The 19,548-nt window shown below is 52.0% G+C and overlaps 1 protein-coding gene and 1 pseudogene across 7 annotated transcripts in view; one reads left to right on the forward strand and one right to left on the reverse strand.

Annotated features, from left to right (window-relative positions):
- Positions 1 to 19,548, reverse strand: part of FARP2 (FERM, ARH/RhoGEF and pleckstrin domain protein 2) — a 94,969-nt gene that overhangs the window by 13,544 nt on the left and 61,877 nt on the right. For all 6 annotated transcript variants that reach the window (XR_014795767.1, XR_014795768.1, XM_084892582.1 and 3 more), the window contains exons 14-17: positions 7,225 to 7,403; positions 3,801 to 3,890; positions 3,065 to 3,198; positions 2,581 to 2,662 (exon numbers count right to left, since the gene is read on the reverse strand). Coding sequence is in view for 4 of the 6 variants with exons in the window: in XM_084892582.1 (XP_084748708.1) it covers positions 2,581 to 2,662; positions 3,065 to 3,198; positions 3,801 to 3,890; positions 7,225 to 7,403 (485 nt within the window). In the remaining 2 variants the exon portion in view is untranslated. The remainder of the gene's footprint in view (positions 1 to 2,580; positions 2,663 to 3,064; positions 3,199 to 3,800; positions 3,891 to 7,224; positions 7,404 to 19,548) is intronic.
- LOC311626893 (kinesin-like protein KIF22) lies at positions 7,634 to 19,328 on the forward strand (annotated as a pseudogene). The gene is made up of 2 exons: positions 7,634 to 16,904; positions 17,031 to 19,328. The product of its transcript is annotated as a kinesin-like protein KIF22 (transcript).

The raw sequence follows: 19,548 nt of genomic DNA on the forward strand, positions 1-19,548 counted from the left end.
TTCAATCAGTTTGTTTTAATGAACATTACATGTGACTTGTGTGGTATAAGCCCAATCAAACAGATTTATATATATTTTGATTTAACATTTTTGTAAGGCTTTTGGGACAGGTGGTAACACTTATTCATGAGCCTGGCTCAGAAAACCAAAATGTGTGGGGGTAAAAGAGGGGGCTCTGGGCAGGCAGGGCTCTCGGAAGGCAGCGTGAGCGATCCAGTGGCCCCTCAGGTGTCTGGGAGCCGCATGGGCGGAAGGACCTAGGAGCCTGGCTGACTGGGAGGAGGTGGGGCGGACTGGGAGGAGGTGGGGCGGACTGGGTGGAGGTGGGGCGGACTGGGGGGAGGTGGGGCGGACTGGGGGGAGGTGGGGCGGACTGGGAGGAGGTGGGGCGGACTGGGGGGAGGTGGGGCGGACTGGGGGGAGGTGGGGCGGACTGGGAGGAGGTGGGGCGGACTGGGTGGAGGTGGGGCGGACTGGGTGGAGGTGGGGCGGACTGGGAGGAGGTGGGGCGGACTGGGGGGAGGTGGGGCGGCTGACTGGGAGGAGGTGGGGCGGACTGGGGAGGAGGTGGGGCGGACTGGGAGGAGGTGGGGCGGACTGGGGGGAGGTGGGGCGGACTGGGGGGAGGTGGGGCGGACTGGGGGGAGGTGGGGCGGACTGGGAGGAGGTGGGGCGGACTGGGAGGAGGTGGGGCGGACTGGGGGGAGGTGGGGCGGACTGGGAGGAGGTGGGGCGGCTGACTGGGAGGAGGTGGGGCGGACTGGGAGGAGGTGGGGCGGACTGGGAGGAGGTGGGGCGGACTGGGGGGAGGTGGGGCGGACTGGGGAGGAGGTGGGGCGGCTGACTGGGAGGAGGTGGGGCGGACTGGGGAGGAGGTGGGGCGGCTGACTGGGAGGAGGTGGGGCGGACTGGGGGGAGGTGGGGCGGACTGGGGGGAGGTGGGGCGGACTGGGAGGAGGTGGGGCGGACTGGGAGGAGGTGGAGGAGGTGGGGCGGACTGGGGGGAGGTGGGGCGGACTGGGGAGGAGGTGGGGCGGACTGGGAGGAGGTGGGGCGGACTGGGGGGAGGTGGGGCGGACTGGGAGGAGGTGGAGGAGGTGGGGCGGACTGGGGGGAGGTGGGGCGGACTGGGGGGAGGTGGGGCGGACTGGGGGGAGGTGGGGCGGACTGGGAGGAGGTGGAGGAGGTGGGGCGGACTGGGGGGAGGTGGGGCGGACTGGGGAGGAGGTGGGGCGGACTGGGAGGAGGTGGGGCGGACTGGGGGGAGGTGGGGCGGACTGGGAGGAGGTGGAGGAGGTGGGGCGGACTGGGGGGAGGTGGGGCGGACTGGGGGGAGGTGGGGCGGACTGGGAGGAGGTGGGGCGGACTGGGGGGAGGTGGGGCGGACTGGGGGGAGGTGGGGCGGACTGGGGGGAGGTGGGGCGGACTGGGGGGAGGTGGGGCGGACTGGGGGGAGGTGGGGCGGACTGGGGAGGAGGTGGGGCGGACTGGGAGGAGGTGGAGGAGGTGGGGCGGACTGGGGGGAGGTGGGGCGGACTGGGGGGAGGTGGGGCGGACTGGGGGGAGGTGGGGCGGACTGGGGGGAGGTGGGGCGGACGACTGGGAGGAGGTGGGGCGGCTGACTGGGAGGAGGTGGGGCGGACTGGGGGGAGGTGGGGCGGACTGGGGGGAGGTGGGGCGGACTGGGGGGAGGTGGGGCGGACTGGGAGGAGGTGGGGCGGACTGGGGGGAGGTGGGGCGGACTGGGAGGAGGTGGGGCGGACTGGGGGGAGGTGGGGCGGACTGGGGGGAGGTGGGGCGGACTGGGAGGAGGTGGGGCGGACTGGGAGGAGGTGGGACAGGCCTGGGACGGAGGTGCCGCCTCCCAGTGAATGGGCCCCACAGAGAAGGCTTGGGGTCTTGGAGTGATGTGAGCGGGTAGAGACGGGCTGGGTGAGAGAGCTCCGGGACAGATGTGTGGGCGGGAGAGGCCCGTCCCAGACCGATCAGCACGACAGGACCCTGCGCAGTGAAAGCACAGCCGCGGGGTCCAACGCCTGCGGTGGCCGCCCCGCCCCCCCCCCCCCCCCCAGAGGGCCTCCCGCGGCCGCCACGCTGCTGAGTGGGTTCCGACAGCCAGTCCGTCCGGGCTTTCCCTGGCACGTTTTCTTCATGGACCTCTAATGGCTCTGAAGAAAACCCCTGAACGACGAGCCCAGAGGAGAGTGGACGCAAACCCTAACAGCCCCGGACAGGCTCTGTGCGTACCCTATTGGCAAGCTCAGCAACAACAGCCCCTGGGCCCGGGCTCAGGGCCCGGCCAATCCAGCTCCCAGCACACGTCCCCTGAGGCTGCTCCGAGGCGAGGGGTTCTCTGAGGGCCTGGCTCCGAGGAAGGACCTCTGAATGGAGCCCTGTCCTGACCGCGCTGCCTGGAGGGGAGGCTGGGCACCGGAATTCCATCCTGACGTGGTGGAACGAGGGGGCGCTGCAGTGGGGGGTGCTGTTGGGGAGACTGCCCTTAGGGGAAGCAGCTGTGAGGTGAGAGCTGTTCCCAGGGGACGCGGCCCTGAGGGAACACTGTGCTGCCCGAGCCGCTACCTTTAACTGGCGCATGTTCCGGAGCAGGACGTCCCCGATTCGCTGGTGGCTGCCTGCGGCCTGGGCCCCGGAAGGTCCTTCCCTGCAGCAGAGACGGACAAACACAGTCACACCTCAGGACCCCTCGTGGGCCAGCTGTCTGTCCAGCACGGCCAGGACAGCAGCGAGCTCCCTGGCGGTGGGAGGCCTGTGCTTGACAGGAGCCGTCTTTACTTGTGGGCCATTCTCTAACAGACAGCGACTAAGAAAAAATAGAACCATCTACTTTTAACAACCTTGTTCATTCTTCTGAAATAGGATGAATAAACGTGATTATTATTGTCTACTCCTCCTCACACGTTTTAAAAAGAGACTTCAGTGAAGCAATGACTGGTGAATTAGCGTCTGAAGCTGGGACGTTCCCGAAAGCAGTGGTGGTGATGAGGGGCGGCTATGGGTGCGGCGGGGGAGGGGGGCGCGGTGGAGGGGCGGGCGCGGGAGTTACCAGAGTGCCAGCCTCTGCTCCACCTCGCACAGGAAGCCCCTGTGGAACTCGTAGATGGGGTCGATGTTGGAGAAGAGCAGCGTCATCAGGTCTGCAGGCATGGCGTCCTCCTTGACCACGGCGCTGCGGAACCACTGCGGGAAGAGCCGAGCGCGGGGCCTGAGGGCCACCCGGGCCGTGGCCACGGGACAGCCGTGCTGACCGAGTCCCCTGGGGACGGGTCACAGGCCATGGCTGTCCTCCTGACCGGCCACCAGGTTTCCCCAATGTCACAGAGAACCATTCTGGATGAAAAGCTTCAAGTGGCTCTATTCCCAGTTTTATAAAAAAAACGGACCCAATATTCTGACCCGACTGAGACATTCTTTAGATGTATTTCACGGAACATGTACATGTAGATCTCATGATGGCTGAGAAGTATTTCTTGGGAGGGCTCCTGTCTCTGGTTTAGGATTAAGAAATATTAAGAAAATCAGCCCAAACCGGTTTGGCTCAGTGGATAGAGCATCTGCCTGTGGACTGAAGGGTCCCGGGTTGGATTCCGGTCAAGGGCATGGACCTTGGTTGCGGGCACATCCCCAGGAGGGGGTGTGCAGGAGGCGGCTGATGGATGTTTCTCTCTCATCGATGTTTCTAGCTCTCTATCCCTCTCCCTTCCTCTCTGTAAAAAAATCAATAGAATATATTTTAAAAAATATTAAGAAAATCAAAGGAATAAAAGACTTAGTTTTCATACCACAGTGATAACCTCTAAGTCCTTCAGGTACGTGCGTTCCGTGGCGAGAATCTCCTTCGCTATGAAGTAGGCCTCGTCGGCGCCCGGGCCCTGCAAAAGGGGCAGACGGTGAGCCGTGCCTGTCGGACCCGCTGCAGCGGTGCGTGCTCTCTTCTGCTCAGATTAACATTCTCACAGGGTTTGTCGGTAATTCCTGAGGACACTCCCCTCTGAGTAAAAGTATAAGCCCGGTTGTTTCTCCTTCACGTGTTTTTCTCATGGTATGTTATTCTTTTTTGAGAAATAATTGCTGTTCAAACATCAACATATGGAAGCTAATTATTGGTTTTGTGATAAAATTACTGTTCAGATACCACTGCCAGGAGTGTAGCTGCTTAACACACAGACATGAGAGTGTGGATATGTCTACGTGTAATTATAACAATTAAGCCTAACTCACAAAAAAGTCATTGATATTGCCAACAGTATACATCCTAACGGTGCCCTGTGTGAGAGCACCAGGCGGCCAGCACATATCGAGTGCAGGGCCCGAGATGGCCCAGCGCTGGGGCTCCAAACCCCATGAGGGCCTCTGCCCCACGTGTAGGTGTTGGCAGGCCCATCAGCAGTGATGGGACCCTCAGGAGCAGAAAGGGTGGCACTGCGCCCCTGGGAACCCAGGCCCCCCATGCCTGGCTTGCGGCAAAGCACAGGCCTCACGCTTGGGCTCGATGACCCCTTCTCCATCCTTCCTGCCTGGACGACACCGGTCCCGCTCTATCCCTGTGCCCTTGTGCTGTCCTCCAGGCTGAGATCTCGAAGAGACCAGCTGTCCCCACGTCTGCCATGCAAGCATGCCTATGAAGCACATGCCAGCCCCAAAGAGGCACCTGAGACGGGCCCAGGAACAGAGTGGACAGCATCTCAGCAGGAAAGAGACAAGCAGCCTGGCCCCGGCTAGTAGGGAAATTCCCAGCGCAGGAGAGAAGTCCTCTGGGCCCAAAGCAGAGCAGGAAGTGAGGCGGCCACAGCCTCCAGGGAGAGGGTGGGGCTAGCAGCTGGGCGTGGGAGACAGGTCAGAGGTCAAGGGGGAGGGGAAAGAGCTTACTGGCAGGGAAGGCAGGGAGGGATTTGGGGGTGGTGCAGGCTGGGAGGGGTTGGGACTCTTCAGGAGGCCTCTTCCCACCCTGGGAAGGGGAATGGCCCGAGGAGGGGTGGGACCCTGGACACACTGAGGGTCCAGTTCTGGTGTGGGTGGAGGAGTGAAGGACAAAGGAGGCAAGGGTGTTAGTTTTGGGCATAAAGCCAAAGGAAAAAGCCTCTGAACCATGCAGGCGACAGGTTTGAGGAGGAAGGTCAGGGGTCAGGTTGGCCCCCGTTTCCATTGCTGACCCACATTTCTAGGGCACAGAAACCTCTCAGGAAGCCACCCACACGTCTGCCGCAGGTGTTGGGGGGCATGCCGGGAGGGGATGTGCTTTCTGCCACGCTCTGCTCTGCCGCCTGCCCCACGGAAAGCGGCGAGATCCGAGCGTGGTGCTGTGGCCACTTCTCTCAGCCCATACAGTCCCTGTAAGAGGCACCAGCCACCTCCAGCTTTCGTACCTTTCGAATGTTGTTGTTGCTCACCAATTTCTATTAGAAAGGAGGAGAAACAGTGCGTTAAGTGGGAAACGCTGGTGAGAACAAGCCACACGGGTGCTCCTGAGGGGCAGGAGGTCCTGAGGGAGGCTGACAGCCCTGCCTCTCTGCACAGCCAGACGTGAACGCCCTGGCCACGCCCAGATTCCCAACCCCTGCATCTGTTTGGAGGGGAAGCTGAGGGACCCAAGACTGCCAGGTCCCTCTGGGGGGGTCATCAGTGAACCTGGGGGCCGGGCCTTGTAGGGGACGCTGGTTCACAAAACCAGCACAGAACACGGCTAGTCACTCCCCGGGGTGGCCCAGGGGGCAGAGGTGAAGAAGGCGCTGTCCTGCCCCCCCGGGAACCCCTGTGCTTAATGCTGCTTTTACACTTTCTGCGGGGCAGGTGGCAGAGCAGAGCACGGCACACGCAGCCTGGCACACGCAGCATCCCGCGGCCACATGGCCGGGAAACAGGAGGCAGTGTGAGGGGAGAGGGGGACCCGCTGTGTGAGGTGCTGCACCGAGACCTCCACGTCCCTTCTCTCAGAGGCCTGGTTAGATAACGATGGCCACAGACACCTCTGTTAGCCCAATTAACCTCAGGTGCCAGGTGTCAGAGGTCACCACCCTACAGATCACCACCTCAAGATCAACTATTTTATTAATGCAGAAAGTGACAAGTTAAAATTTACTTTTTTAAACAGCTTTCCTCCAAGCCATCTTTGTTACCGCACCAGAGCAACGTGGCCAAGATGGAGGCCCGAGGGCTGGGGGCTGGCTGCGAAGCCCCGACCACCAGGGGGCACCCACACCTCCTACACAGCAGGCCTTCCCTCCCAGGGCCGCTGTCACTGCAGAGGCCTGGGCCTCGGCACAAGAACAGATGTCTGCTCTTTGGACAATTCAGGAGGAAACACACGAGTGCTAAGGTGTTCTCGATGACAGCTGCCCACAGGACAGGCCCCTGCGGGGCGCGGTCCCACCACGTGGGGAGCGGTCCAACATGGCTTCCTTCAGGTGTGCACCTCGGGGGGGCCCCCACTCGGGGCAGGGGAACAGACAGATGGTTCCTGGCTTCTCCCTCTCCATGGCCCCCAGGGCCCACCCAACCCACAGCCCATTATTTTAACCACTCTCTTCCCCCAATGTCAAATTCCCTGGGCCCTTTGCCCTTCCTCATGTGCTCACACGCAGAGCCACCTTGCCCAGGACATGGCCCACGCTGCAGGCCAGGGCCACAAGAGTGGAAGTGGCCACGAGGCCAGGGATGCCAATGCCTCTAGCCATCGCCTTGTCCTTGAACCATGAGCTCTCTATCCCACCTTTTTGCACCTGCCCCACTCCTATCCCTGAGGAATCACCTCTACTTTCTACCCTAAATCCACCCCATCCCTTCGCTCCCCTTGCATCGACACTCCAGGACCCATTATACATCAGCCTGACTCCCTTGATCCCGACAAGACTGGTCCCCAGAAAACCCTTCCTGAGCATTAGACCTCCTCCCCGATACTGGGCTGAGGGCTCCTCCAGGGCCTGCCCCTTTCTGCCACATCCCCAGGGCCCAGCCCAACACTCGGAGCCCATAGGTGCCAGGTACTCTTACAAAGGTCCCAAGAGAGTCCCCAAAAGTGACAGGAGGACCTCAAGACGAGATTTCTCTAGGGAATCCAGCTCACCATCGTCCCTCAGAGGCCTGGGGCGGGAGGGCTGTGTGGGCAAAGGGCCCGGTCCCGCTCCGCCCACAGGCTTCCCAGCCCAGAGGGAGGTTTGCAAACCCAGGCCCACCAGCACCCAGCCCTCTGCTTGGGGCGGTGCCCACCTTGTGTTTCGGCTCCTCCTCCTCGTCCGTCCTGGTTCCGCCGGCGTCGCTAAGGACAGGGCTCAGGAGTGGGGACGAGCCCCGCTCGGCTGGGCCCAGCGTCACCTGAAACACAGGGCTCAGGCTCAGTGGGCTCTTCCGGGCGGAGGGAGAAGGCTGAGGACTGTCCTTGGGAAGGCCTGGAATTGAACAGGGCGGGGGAGGGAGTGAGAAAAGAGAAAGGGCCAGGATGCGGCCAGACACCACATTTCTTACCAGGCGTTAGCAACCCTAGCCTTACACTGCTGCTCGGCACTTTCTGGAAACTGTAAGTAAAGACACTACCACATGCATTTCTCAACGTGACATAAAGTGAACGTGAGAAAAGGTCGATGGCTGACCAATCTGACTTCGCAGACACCAACCACAGACGCGGGACCCTGGAGCGGTGCAGTGCCAGGGCTTTCTCTTTGCTCCAGAGAGAAAAGCAGCAGCACAAGCATGTGAAGCAGGACAGACAGGGAGGAGCACCTTCTGTGTATGTGCTAGAGACAAATCAAACTGATGCTAACATATCCGAAGAAATGTCTATTTTAAGGCTAAATTCATTTAAAAAACTGATCATATAAAATTACAACTCATTATATTGTTTCCTAATTAATTGATTTTATCTTGATTTTCTAGAATTATACCACAAAAGTAATTAATAGTTAAATTTCCCCCCTTTTTTAAACAATGTTTGCTTTTGACTAGACAGAAACCAACATTTGGCCTAGTTCTAAAATGTCTAATGATGAGGTATATTCTATCCTACATTTTGTAATAAAGAAATTCTCTTATCCATTATTTTTTAAGAATTCTTAAAGCTTTGTTTCTAATATTCTCCCCCCTGTGGAAAAACAATCACTATTAAATGCTGAATTTTAAAGATACCATTAAAGCAGAGTTTTAATAAAAACACGTAACTGCTGTTTTAAAAGATGCTTAAGATAGACATTTACCTTAAGTTTCCAAATGTATAGAGTTTTATACTCAAACTACCATTATTTCTAACTATGATTAACTCCGCTTACAAAATGCTGGGGTAGAAATAACTCAATTTGAGCCCGTGGTGGCTGCTCACTCCCTACACAATGGCTTAAAGCAAGATCCTCCAACACTGAAGACTTCAGATGCAGTCACCTATAGTGACCAGCTTATAAAACCAAAGCTTGGTTTATTTATCCCAAAGCATGGAAGTGTGTAGGCAAGTGTAGAGGTTTTGTGAACACCTGACACACCTGTTTCCTGCTCCGTGTCCAGTCATAAGCAACGGAACTAGAGTTAGTCAGCCATCCCCAGGCAGCGTCCCAGGCTGGCGAGGGCCCTATTTTCACATTGACAAATCTGGAGCTTGGATGCCACCGAGGTGCTTCCAGAGATGAATTACCAAAGCCAAGACGGCAGTTACCTCTGGAATTTCTCACAACTGACAGTTAAAACACGACGAAACACTCACTCACATTAGAAAACCTGGACAAAGTAAGATATGTAATTAACAACCAGTTTATTAGAATTTGCTTTTATTACACATTTAAAATATGCTAAGCCACCTTAAAATAACATAAAATTCCTAAACCCCTTCTCCCACACCAGGACCAGACTCTGTAAGGTCTGAAGGACCCAAACCCGAATGGAGGGCTCCCGGCTAGCCCCAGCAGTTACTTTTCACACGGAGAAGAGGCATATGTCCAAAGATGAGCTAGTTAGGATTTGCACTCCAAAATCCTTTTGTCCCTAATAAGCCCAAAATTGCATTATGAGATACCTTCACACATTGAGATTTTAGAAAAAGTCTAGAAGTGACTAATAACTCATCTATTTATTCTTCACAATTGTACTGCTCAGGGTGTGAGAGCCAAGTGTTTTACGCTCAGTGGCTGTGAAAGAAGTACAAGGTCATTGTTTACTCTCCCGTCTACCAGCACCGCACACAGCTCCTCCCTCGGAGATGGGCAGTCCCATAGCAAATTACTAGTTGGCAATTCACCAAAAAGTTGCTGCAAAACTTGACTTCATTTTTCAATGGCGGAAGGAGAAAGCCGAGGAGATGGGATGACCAGCCCTCTCTCTGCTCTGCTGGCCCGTGTGGGCTAGTAAAGCTGTCAGATTAGAGATGCAGCCCAGTACACAGCCCCTCGGTGAAGAAATGTGAAAGAGAGGGAACCCTTTCAGTACGGACTGCTCATTTGGGAGGTTAAAAGTCATCATTTGATGTTAGCATTGTAGATACTTCTTATTTCACAAAAATTGTCAACTTACAATTTAGTGAACAGATTAAAAAGTATCACATACTGCCATTAAATACTTGTTTTTATTAAATCTGTCAGCTACAGCATAATGTTATAAGTCATACCTCCTTCCAATATGTAAACAGAGATCCTACAAGATAAAGTCAACAAATCTGTGGGAAGCTATCTTTTCAAGCAAATGACTCATCTACACCCGGTTGTCTGAGTGTACATCGTGTGCCCATGCCCTATCCTCTGTGGCCAATCTTACTGCTGTGTGTGTCGCTCACACACACTCCACACCAAGAAGCAAGTGTGGACGGCGGCTCGGCAGGCATCTCTCTGGAAGGGATGCTGGGGTGGCCCCAGCCTGCTGGGATGATGGGAGGGGTGTAAGAGGAGCGCTCCCTTGCCTCGGAATATCCTGCCCATGTTCACAATGCACATTAGAGCGCCTGGATAAGAGGCCGATGTCTTCAGAACTTTAGGTATCACAGAATATGTTTAGCCTTAACTGACATGGTAAAAAATTACCCTGAGATTTTTATAAAAACTGACCTCCGTGTCCAAGGTCCTCTGTGGAACAACAGGCAGGAAGAGTGGATGTTGCTCTGCGTTACAGGAGTCCCTACGACAGCATCCACTGAGACACAGAGCGTGCTTCCAGACCACTGTGGTGCCAAGGAGTGGTAAACAAAAAATTTTTGGAAATTCTTCAATTTTCAAAATCTGGTTACTTGAAAGTGACAGACACAAGTGGCAGTTGTTTCACCGAGCTTCGAGTTTCTGCTGGAGTGGATCAGACTGTCTACTGTGTTCACAGACAGGCTCCGTTCTCAAGGCTGCAAGTTACAAAAAGTGCTTAAATTTAAAACTATTTCAAACTTGGCAGTGAGTACGTCTGGCAGTTGGTTTTCTTTGCTTTGTGGCACTTGTTATTTCAAAAAATCTTGAAATACTTATAATTTTTGAAATGTCACTTTAAAAAGCACAGTATTATACGTTGTGGTTACCTTCATTTTCTTCATCTAACCAGGTGATGAAAGACAAATATCACGTTTAGAGGAAAGTTCACATTACTTTTATTTCATACCTTTAAATCCTCTTCATCAAATCTCTATAATAAATAATCTTGAACATTTTTGCCTAATAGTGGAGAAAGAATCAGCTCCAGTTTGGAAGACTCAAGGTTAAGTTTGAAGGTTAATGTGACAGTAGGAGGCATAAAATCTAGAAATTCCTTCTTTAGCTTGAACAATGACTCAGTAATCCCGTGAGAGTAGGGAAGGCTGACTTGTCCAAAGAATCCAGGTGAATGTGAGTTGCTGCTGAGTTAGCCATCTTTGGCTCCATTTTTGGACTAGAATGTCATGAGTCACTTTACACAAAATTTGGCTTAAAAAAAGCAAGTGGGCAGTAGAAAAATGGCCCAATTATCAGTCCATTTTATACTTTGTCCCTGCAAAGGTCACCTTCCTGCTCTTCTTCATCTACAAAACAGCAGGTGAGAATCTGACACATGGTCTGTCCTCTCCATGGGGCTGAGAAGCCTACACAAGGAAGGCTGGAGTGGGTGCCTGGCCCATGACCCACGTGGTGACTGAAGTTCAGAGGGTGACAACATGTGCAGTGCTCCCAAGAAGCATTTTTTAGTTTTTTTTTTTTGTTTTTGTTTGTTTGTTCTAAATAATCAAGACTCTTTCCTTGTTGAGAAAAACAGGCGCATTAACCGATAACATTGTGATACTGTGGGCCATTTTTCCGGCTTGGTGCCTGCTGGGTGTGGGGTTTCCACTGTGTGTGCACACATATGGGTGTCCCAGGGAGCTCTGTCTTTGTTCTAATAAACAACACCTTTTGTCTCAAACTTTGAGAAGCCTGTGACTAAGATCCTCTAAACTATTGGATCAATGATAGCAAGGTCCCCAAAGCAAACTATTCAATAAATGAAAATGTCTGTTGGTGACTTTCATTAGAAAAAAAAAGTAACCTGAAATAACATACTTCAAATATAAAGGCCATACAGTGTTACTCTCCTTACAGGCAACCTACAGAGCCAATAGAGAAATGCTTTTGAGCAGTGTCTTAAAGTCTGGATTTGTCACAGAGGTGTCTCTCTGAGGATCCACTCGCTTCCATCACCACTTCATTCCCAAACTGGGGCACTGGGCAGTGGTGGCCTCGGTCAGGGAGCAGGGCTGGCCTGACATGGGAGGGAATTGACTCTCGCTTGGTGATCCACCACCCTCTTCTCTCAGTGGGGAGTGACTGCAGACAGGGTCTTTTCTAGAAGGCCACTGGCATGTGCCGGTCACCTTAAAAGCTGAGGAGACCCCCCCCCCCCACTCCTGTGCAGCACAGAATAGCCCAGAGGGAGCAAATGCTGCTGCCCAGGAGGCAGGGGGTGGGGTATCACCAATCCCATGACCCAAGTGTGGCTGGAGTGCAGGGAGAGCTCTGGGGAAGCAGCAGAAAGTATGTTAGCCGAGTGGGAAACAAGTTCAGAGCTGGAGTAAAGACTGTCCAGAATCTGAACTGAGGCTACAGCATGGGCCAGGGATTTTATAGGGTGGGTTCTAGCCAACTGGGTGGGAAAGGCAATCATGTTCTTTTTTTCAGAATTAAGAAGCCAACAGCATGTGTTCTGTGCACTGGACCAGCCCAGGGACCACATGGTTCAAACCTAGGCTGCAAACAGTGCTGCCCTCAGCCAGAGCCTCAAGCTTAGAGCAGGCAACTGCCATTCACCTGTGCACCTGACCACGCAGCTGGGCTGGCCGACAGAAAGCACTGAAAGTTGGCTAAGGCTGAGAAAAGCAAGCCCTCTCCTTGCCGTCACTGGCCTTCAGGGCATGTTGTCCACCTCTGAAACAGATAATGCCTGTTTGCTGCCCAGAAGCCTATAAAGTGAAGAGCCGTTTCAGGGATTCATTTAACATGGAAAATAATATTTAATTATGTAAATCAAAACTATAACCAAATAGAGGGAAAGAAAGCTAAAAAGCCCATTTAAAAATTCATAGTAAATATGTCCTTATTTTATTGAATAAACAATTAAAAAATTCTGAATTAGTACATATATGCACATTTATAAATGGCAATTTCAATGGAAAACAAGCTTTATAAGTACCACAAACCAGGCAACATAATGTTTCTTTAAAGAATGAACAAGTTCAAATGCATAATGAAACGCCAGTTCCTTCTCTCCATTTTCTAGAGGAATGTAGATGCTTTCATGCAAAAAAAACAGCACCTGGGAACACGTAAGGCACAGCTACTGTGTGACGAGAGGGGCCAACAGAGGTGTGACAGCGAGGTGTGACAAGCTTTGTACCTTCAGGACAAGGGCCAAACAAAACCCCGGCAAAGTAAGACTCCATGGCTTTGGGAACAGACATTAAAGTCCTCAATTTTAAGTGCCTGAGGAAACACTAACATTTCGTCTATGAAGTAAATGTTCTAGTAGCAATTTAGGTTCCATGAATGAGGAGGGAATAACCGTACCGTTAAGACATCGGACTTGGCATCACATGTCACCTACACGTAACACATAGGGGAACGGTTCACGTGCTGTGTGTGTACAGCACAAGGTTGTCACCATGGCACGGGACATTTCCAGTCTCCCGCTGGGCAGCAGGAGCCGCGAGCCTGCGCTGGGAGCCGAGTGTTCCTGCACAGAAAGCCATTCAAAAGGCCTTTGCAAGATGACAATGACGGGCGTGACATAATCAACAGGCTTAAAAGTCTTTCATATTAAACTTCTTTGGTGTGCTCTTTTTACTGCCCACCTCCCTGTCATTATATTTTGTAAATGTGTGTTCAGTGGAAAAGGGAACCCCAAGCTGATTCTGTACTTAGAGAGGAAAAAGAGGTGCTCCCACTGCACATTATTCTGTCCCATGCACCACTCTTCCCAACATGGAGCTATGCTGCTGTTAGACTTCAACATTCATAGATTGGTAGAATACCTGGATTTGAAAGCTTGAATACAAAAATAGATTTGGTAACTTATAAAAATAAATATTCTACCTAAAGCAGGGTGCATTAGAGGTGGACTCCGTAGGGACAACAGACAGGCACAGCCTGCTGGGGGCCTGGCAGTGTGGGGACGGCACAGGTCTGCGGTCAGCTGGCCCTAGGTCGAGTAAAGGATATCAACAGATGAAAAGGGAAAACTGGACAATTATGTCATCCAGGTAGATGGATCCACCCTTCCCAGGTGGTATTACCTCATAACACAAGGGCTTCTCATAATCATGGCCCTCACTCTGAGCTGTTCTGGATGTCTTGAGTATTTGCTAAAATCACCTCTCACTAAGGTCAAATACAACAAGGTCACTGATTACACAACCTGCCTTGAGTGGAAAGCTACAAGGTAAGCAGGAAATGTGGTCCTTTCCAAAGAAGTTCCTCTGGGTCCAGGGGGTGGGGTTGGGGTGGGGGTGTGCGCAGGGATGTTTACAAACCCTCAAAAATGAAAGGAGCTATGAGCAGTAACCAAAGAAAGTGATTTTAAAGTAAATCATTTCATTATAAAGGAAAAACTGTAAACTCAAAAATATTATGAACATGCTGGAAAGTAAAATTTAATAATTTCTGCCAAAAATCTAAACTTGGACCTGAAAATGACGCCTTCATCAGCAATGTCCACAGAGCATCTTTCCTGTGCTGTGGGCCCCCCAGGGGAGGGAGGGCAACGGCTAATGAGTTCCAGATCCAGCCCAAGGTGAGTGGCCAGAGGGGCAGGCCAGCTGTGGGCATGAGGAATGACCACTTCTGGCACAATAGAGGGGTCTTCTACTGACAGGGGAGCTAAGAGGTACCAGCCACATGTGGCAAGCACTCGAACAAATCAAATAGTAACAAGTGCTTTAGACCAGTGTGCAAACCAAGCCTGTGTGCAGTGTTAGATGATGCTGAGGGCTCTCTGGTCTGTATGACTGTGTGGGATACGTGAGACGGCATCCTTATGTCTCAGACATGTGCAGAAATTCAGAGGGAAGTTGCCCTCTTGCAAGGGACCCACTTCAAGTACTGCAGCCTCAAAACAGGAGAAAAGGGGTGTGTGGTCAAGCTTTAGGAACACTGAGTGGTGGGGGACGGTTCATTCGTTCCTTATACTACCGTTCTTGTTTCTGTAAATTTGGAAAACTTCATAAACAAAGAGCTAAAAAATAATCTCTAGAAAATAAAGTTTCATTGAAGAAACCAAACCAAATCCTTTTATGGGAAGGCCTGGGCAGAGGTCTACACCAGCGTTTTTCAACCGCTGTTCCGCGGTTGAACTAGTGTGCCGTGAGATGTTGCCTGGTGTGCCGTAGGTGCAGACAAGACAAGAATTTTATAATTTTTCACTATTTTGTTTACTTAATATTTCATAATAAAGTAATTATAAAATACTTTCTTTGTGTTTATTTGATTCCTATTCAAGAGAATTACTTTATATATAGTCAATATAGGCACAGAGTTAAATTTTTTAACATTTTCTAATGGTGGTGTGCCTCGTGATTTTTTTCATGAAACAAGTGTGCCTTTGCCCAAAAAAGGTTGAAAAACACTGGTCTACACAACGTGTCTTCAGAATCTCAAGAGCATGACCCACCACCTACAGCCTGGCTGCACTCAGGAGTGGCCACCAGGCCTGCCGTAGGGCTGGCTCAAACCCATGTCTGACCTGCTACTCAGGCACTAGTGTGGGTGCCCTAAAAAAAAGGAGAGAGACATTGATCAGCTGCTTCCCACATGCACACCAGCCAGTGATCGAACTTATAACCCAGGTTGACATGTCCAAACAAGGGCTCTACCAGGAGCTCAAAGATGCAATCATCTTCCCTGGTTAAGCTTCTAGAAAGGATAGGGAACTACTTAACAAATGGTTGAACCTACAGGATATGGGATCTTGGGTGAAACTAAGAAATAGACCATGCCTTTACTGCTTACTCCAACATGTTGAATACTGAGTTACAAAGAAGGGAACATCTTAGCTGAACTCCTTGGCTCAGATAGGTGACATAAGGGGGCACCTCTGGCCTCTGCACCTCACTTAGTGACTTTAGGCTTAGTAAGAGGAGCTGGTGGCTATCAGCTAAGCAAGGTGGAAGCTATTGGGCACCCGCTTCCAGCACGGATAAGGCTGTGTGACTGATGCCATTTGCAGATGGAACATCTGGAGCAAATGATAGCCACTGTGTACAGGGCCTGCTATTCTCTAGAGACTGCCAACTGGAAGAACCACTAGGAGACTCAAGTACCAGTCTGATGCCTTCTACAGAGAGAGGCATTCTCAGCAGGAAACCTATGCTGGATTGGTACAGCCCATCTAAGGCAAATGCTGGAAGGGCAGAGTGCCTGTGTGCTGGCCATGGGCCACAGTGGTAAGGAAGGCGCACACAATGCTGGGCAGCCCAGAACAACCTGGGTGATTCCCCGGCTCTCATGGAATACCCACAGCTCACCCAGGAGGAGGGTGCCAGAGGCCTACCAGGAAAAGGTGTTAGATCTTTTAAACCCTGTCTCTGGAGACCTGGTGATCTGAGAAGATTGTTGAGGAAACATACTTATTTCGGCCTCATGCTGAAGATCATCACCAGTTTTGCTGATTTTGAGCAGCACTTCCTGCCAGCGCTCCTCCCATAGTCACGTTGTGTTCCTGGTTCAGGTAAATCAGCGAGGATGCTTGGCCTCATTTCCCCAGTGAGAGGGGAAACCACCTGATTGAACTGACTAGCTCAGAGGACAACCAGTACAGAGGCAACAAGGGCCTGAGGTTGAAGGACAGCAGAACCATCAACTCCTCCTTCTTTGTACTGGGCAAGATGGTGGATATGCTGAACCAGAGCCTCCCTCTTGTGCCTTACCAGGACAGCAAGCTTGGTCTCTTATGGCATCCTCATTGCCAACACTGCCCCCGAGAGATGCTTCTACCCAGACATAGCCTCTGCACTCAACTCTGCTGCCAGGGTCAAGGAGGTGATCAACCGACCTTTTACCAATGAGAGCCTACAGCTTCCTGTCTTGGCACCTGTTAACTGTTTCAGAAAGAACTGGTAGGCCCTTCAGAGGCAAAGAGAGCCCAAGGCCTGAGGAAGAAGAGATTGGGAATCTTGAGCCCCCGGTATATTCAGCCTCTGTTCCCCAGAAATTCAGCCCCTACAGAAGATGAGTAGCATGGACTGGCCATGTGTAGCACCTCCTGAGCTTGAGCCATCTGCTGGGCTGCCAGGGGACCCTGCTGCTGAGCACCCCAATGCGAGAGTGAATGGCGATCATGGAGATAGTGGAGAAGGATTTGGCAGTCCTAGCCGGTTTGGATCAGTGGATAGAGTGTCGGCCTGTAGACTGAAGGGTCCCAGGTTTGATTATGGTCAAGGGCACATGCCTGGGTTGTGGATTCAATCCTCAGTAAGGGGCATGCAAGAAGCAGCCGATCAATGATTCTCTCTCATCATTGATGTTTCTCTCTCTCCTTTTCTCTCTGAAATCAATAAAAATACATTAATTAAAAAAAGAGAAGGATTTGGCAATTGAAAAGCTTAATTAAGATGAAAACAAAAAACAAAACTGGAAGCCAAGGTGCGGGCCCAGGAAACTGTGGACCCAAAAGAGGAAGAGAATTGCTCTCCCACAATGCTCTGACCCTCTTGCCCACTGCACGGTCACAGTGGCTAAGCCCCTCAAATCTGTGGTGATTCTCCTACAACAGATTCAGGAGCAGGCAGCATCCCCCAATGCCAACGTCCATATCCTGAAGAAGAAAAGCCACAAGAGAAAGCTGTAGTGCCTGGATGCCAGAACGAAAAGGCTGAGGACCCTGGGAGCTACAGATCAGCCCGGAACTACTAGCCCATGGAAACCAAAGAATACTGGAAATGCGGAATGAAGGCCAGCCTGGGATCTGCACTGCCTGCAATGCAGTGGCCAAAAGAAGGCCCAGCTCATCGTGGTCTGGAGGGAGCTCCATGGCTCCTTCAGCCAGATGGAGGACTTGGCGTGTGTGAAGGTCATGTCAGGCAAACAGCTGGAGTCTTTCCTGAAGGTGAATATTTGGTCTCGCTGGCCCTGCCTGACTGCCAGCTCTTCTTTCCCCTTGGCATTTTCCCCACCTTTTTCAGTCCTTGTATAACCACTTCTTGTATAAATAGTTTAACTCCATCAAAAAAAAAAAATAGGGCACCTTGCTAGTTGAAAGCATCATTGGGCAATAGCAGGTGGAGGACTGGGCAGCCCTCATAGGACTGAGACCCAAGAAAAGCATTCTAGATGTATATGCTCATTGTCTTCACCACACAAGTCCAAGCTTTGCTTTCTGAGTGACACAAAGAGGAAAAATGTCCTGAATAGGTTACTCCAATGAGCAATTCTGACATCGCCTTTCTCATCAGAGTTGCACAGTCTCTTCTCAGAGGTCAGCCAGCCCCCTCGGAATCGACCCTGTGTCCCGAGGTGGGTCTGGAGCTGAAGGGAATGGGCAGAAGCAGCACACCCGAGACACCAGTCCAGAGACCTGGATGAGTTAGACTGCAGTGTAGTTTTAAGGCAGCTACAAAACCCAGGAAATTTCTCAATACACTGAGCTAAAACCCCACCAGTATTGGACCGGCACTGATAAGAAGAGAAAGAGTGAGCCTCACAAGAGGCCCAGGGCAACTCTGAGTCCCTGAGAGCACGTGCTGTCACACAGAAAACCCACCCAGGCAGAGTTACAGTCTCAAACAGGAGTAGAGGCCGTAGGCTTAATGTCACCACAGGACTTGGAAGCAAATAAACCTTTAAACATGGTACTGCTCTCCTAGGTAAGAGCAGGAAGAATAAACAAAAACCAAAGCCTAATCTGTGGACCTGACAAATTGAACATTATGTGCCCAGGGCTGGAGTGCAGTCACCTGAGGTCCTGACTGCACTGCAGGGGTTTCCTCCTGACATCCACAGAGGATGCGTACAGTGCGGGCCGTGAGCATCTGCCCACCTTCCACAGCGGTATAGATGGGCACTGTAGGGGCCTGTACAGCCACCTCAACCTGCCTTTCCCACGGCCGGGGACAAGCCCATTTCCACGAAGGGGGCTATGAGAGACGGCTAGTGACTGTGTATGACACAGCCCTGGCCAACAAGAAACAACACTCCTAAGGAAAGCGGGAGCCCCTCGATGTTCAGGGGGTCCTGGGATGTTTATTTGTTTTAGCGAATAACCCACTCTATTAGTCCCAAGGAAACAGTTGTTGGATGCGAGCTTACACTACAACTCTCAAGCCGACCGGTGTTTTTCTGTAACCAAATACCTGTTATACTCCCAATTAAGCTAAACAGAAAGAAAGAGTTCAATTGCATTTTAAACCAATGCCTCTCCAAGCCAACTATCTAACCATAGCACTCTTTCTGGGTCTCAAGTCATTAATGGGACAATGCCTTTGGCACCGAGACCAGGATTTGGCTCACTCAGGACTTCGTGCAGTGGCTGGACAAACCAGGCAAAGCCTCCATCCCAATGACCCATCTTACAAAGCAGCCTCAAAAGGCAGACTACACACATTCTATTAAAGATCAACATGAGTCAGATGGTGTGACATTGAAAGTGGACAGCATCAGCTTTCAGCTGAATCAAAAAACTGCCAGAAAAATACAGCTGCAAGACTAATTCACCAGCTCCCAGGGGGACTAGCTGCAAACACTTATCTATTTTAAACTTGCATAGTTTTAAACATCCCTCCAAGTGTAAGTTTTAATTCTGTGACATTCAAAACAGAATACTGGACCAGAGAATTGGGAGAAGAAAGAATCCCTAGCTATGGATACAAGCCAACAGTCTGAGCTCACTGCATGAGCAGGTGCAGGGCAGCCTGTGAAGGCTGGAGTGGTCAACATGGGCTTTGATTTACCTGCTCTCCTGGATTCACATTCTTTAAATTATTCTGCAAATCGAAAATGACTCTCTCTCCACTCGTCTGTGCAAAAGAGTTGCCAAAAAAAAGGCTCACGTCCAGGGGGGACTCGGCCTCGGATCCCCAGGAGTCTGTGTCTGTGCTGCTGGAGTCCTCAGCCGTCGTGGGCGGGTAACTGAGCTGCTCTAACTGGTCGA

This window comes from Pipistrellus hanaki (assembly GCF_964339955.1).
Source record: "Pipistrellus hanaki genome assembly, chromosome: 8".
Classification (NCBI taxonomy): domain Eukaryota; kingdom Metazoa; phylum Chordata; class Mammalia; order Chiroptera; family Vespertilionidae; genus Pipistrellus; species Pipistrellus hanaki.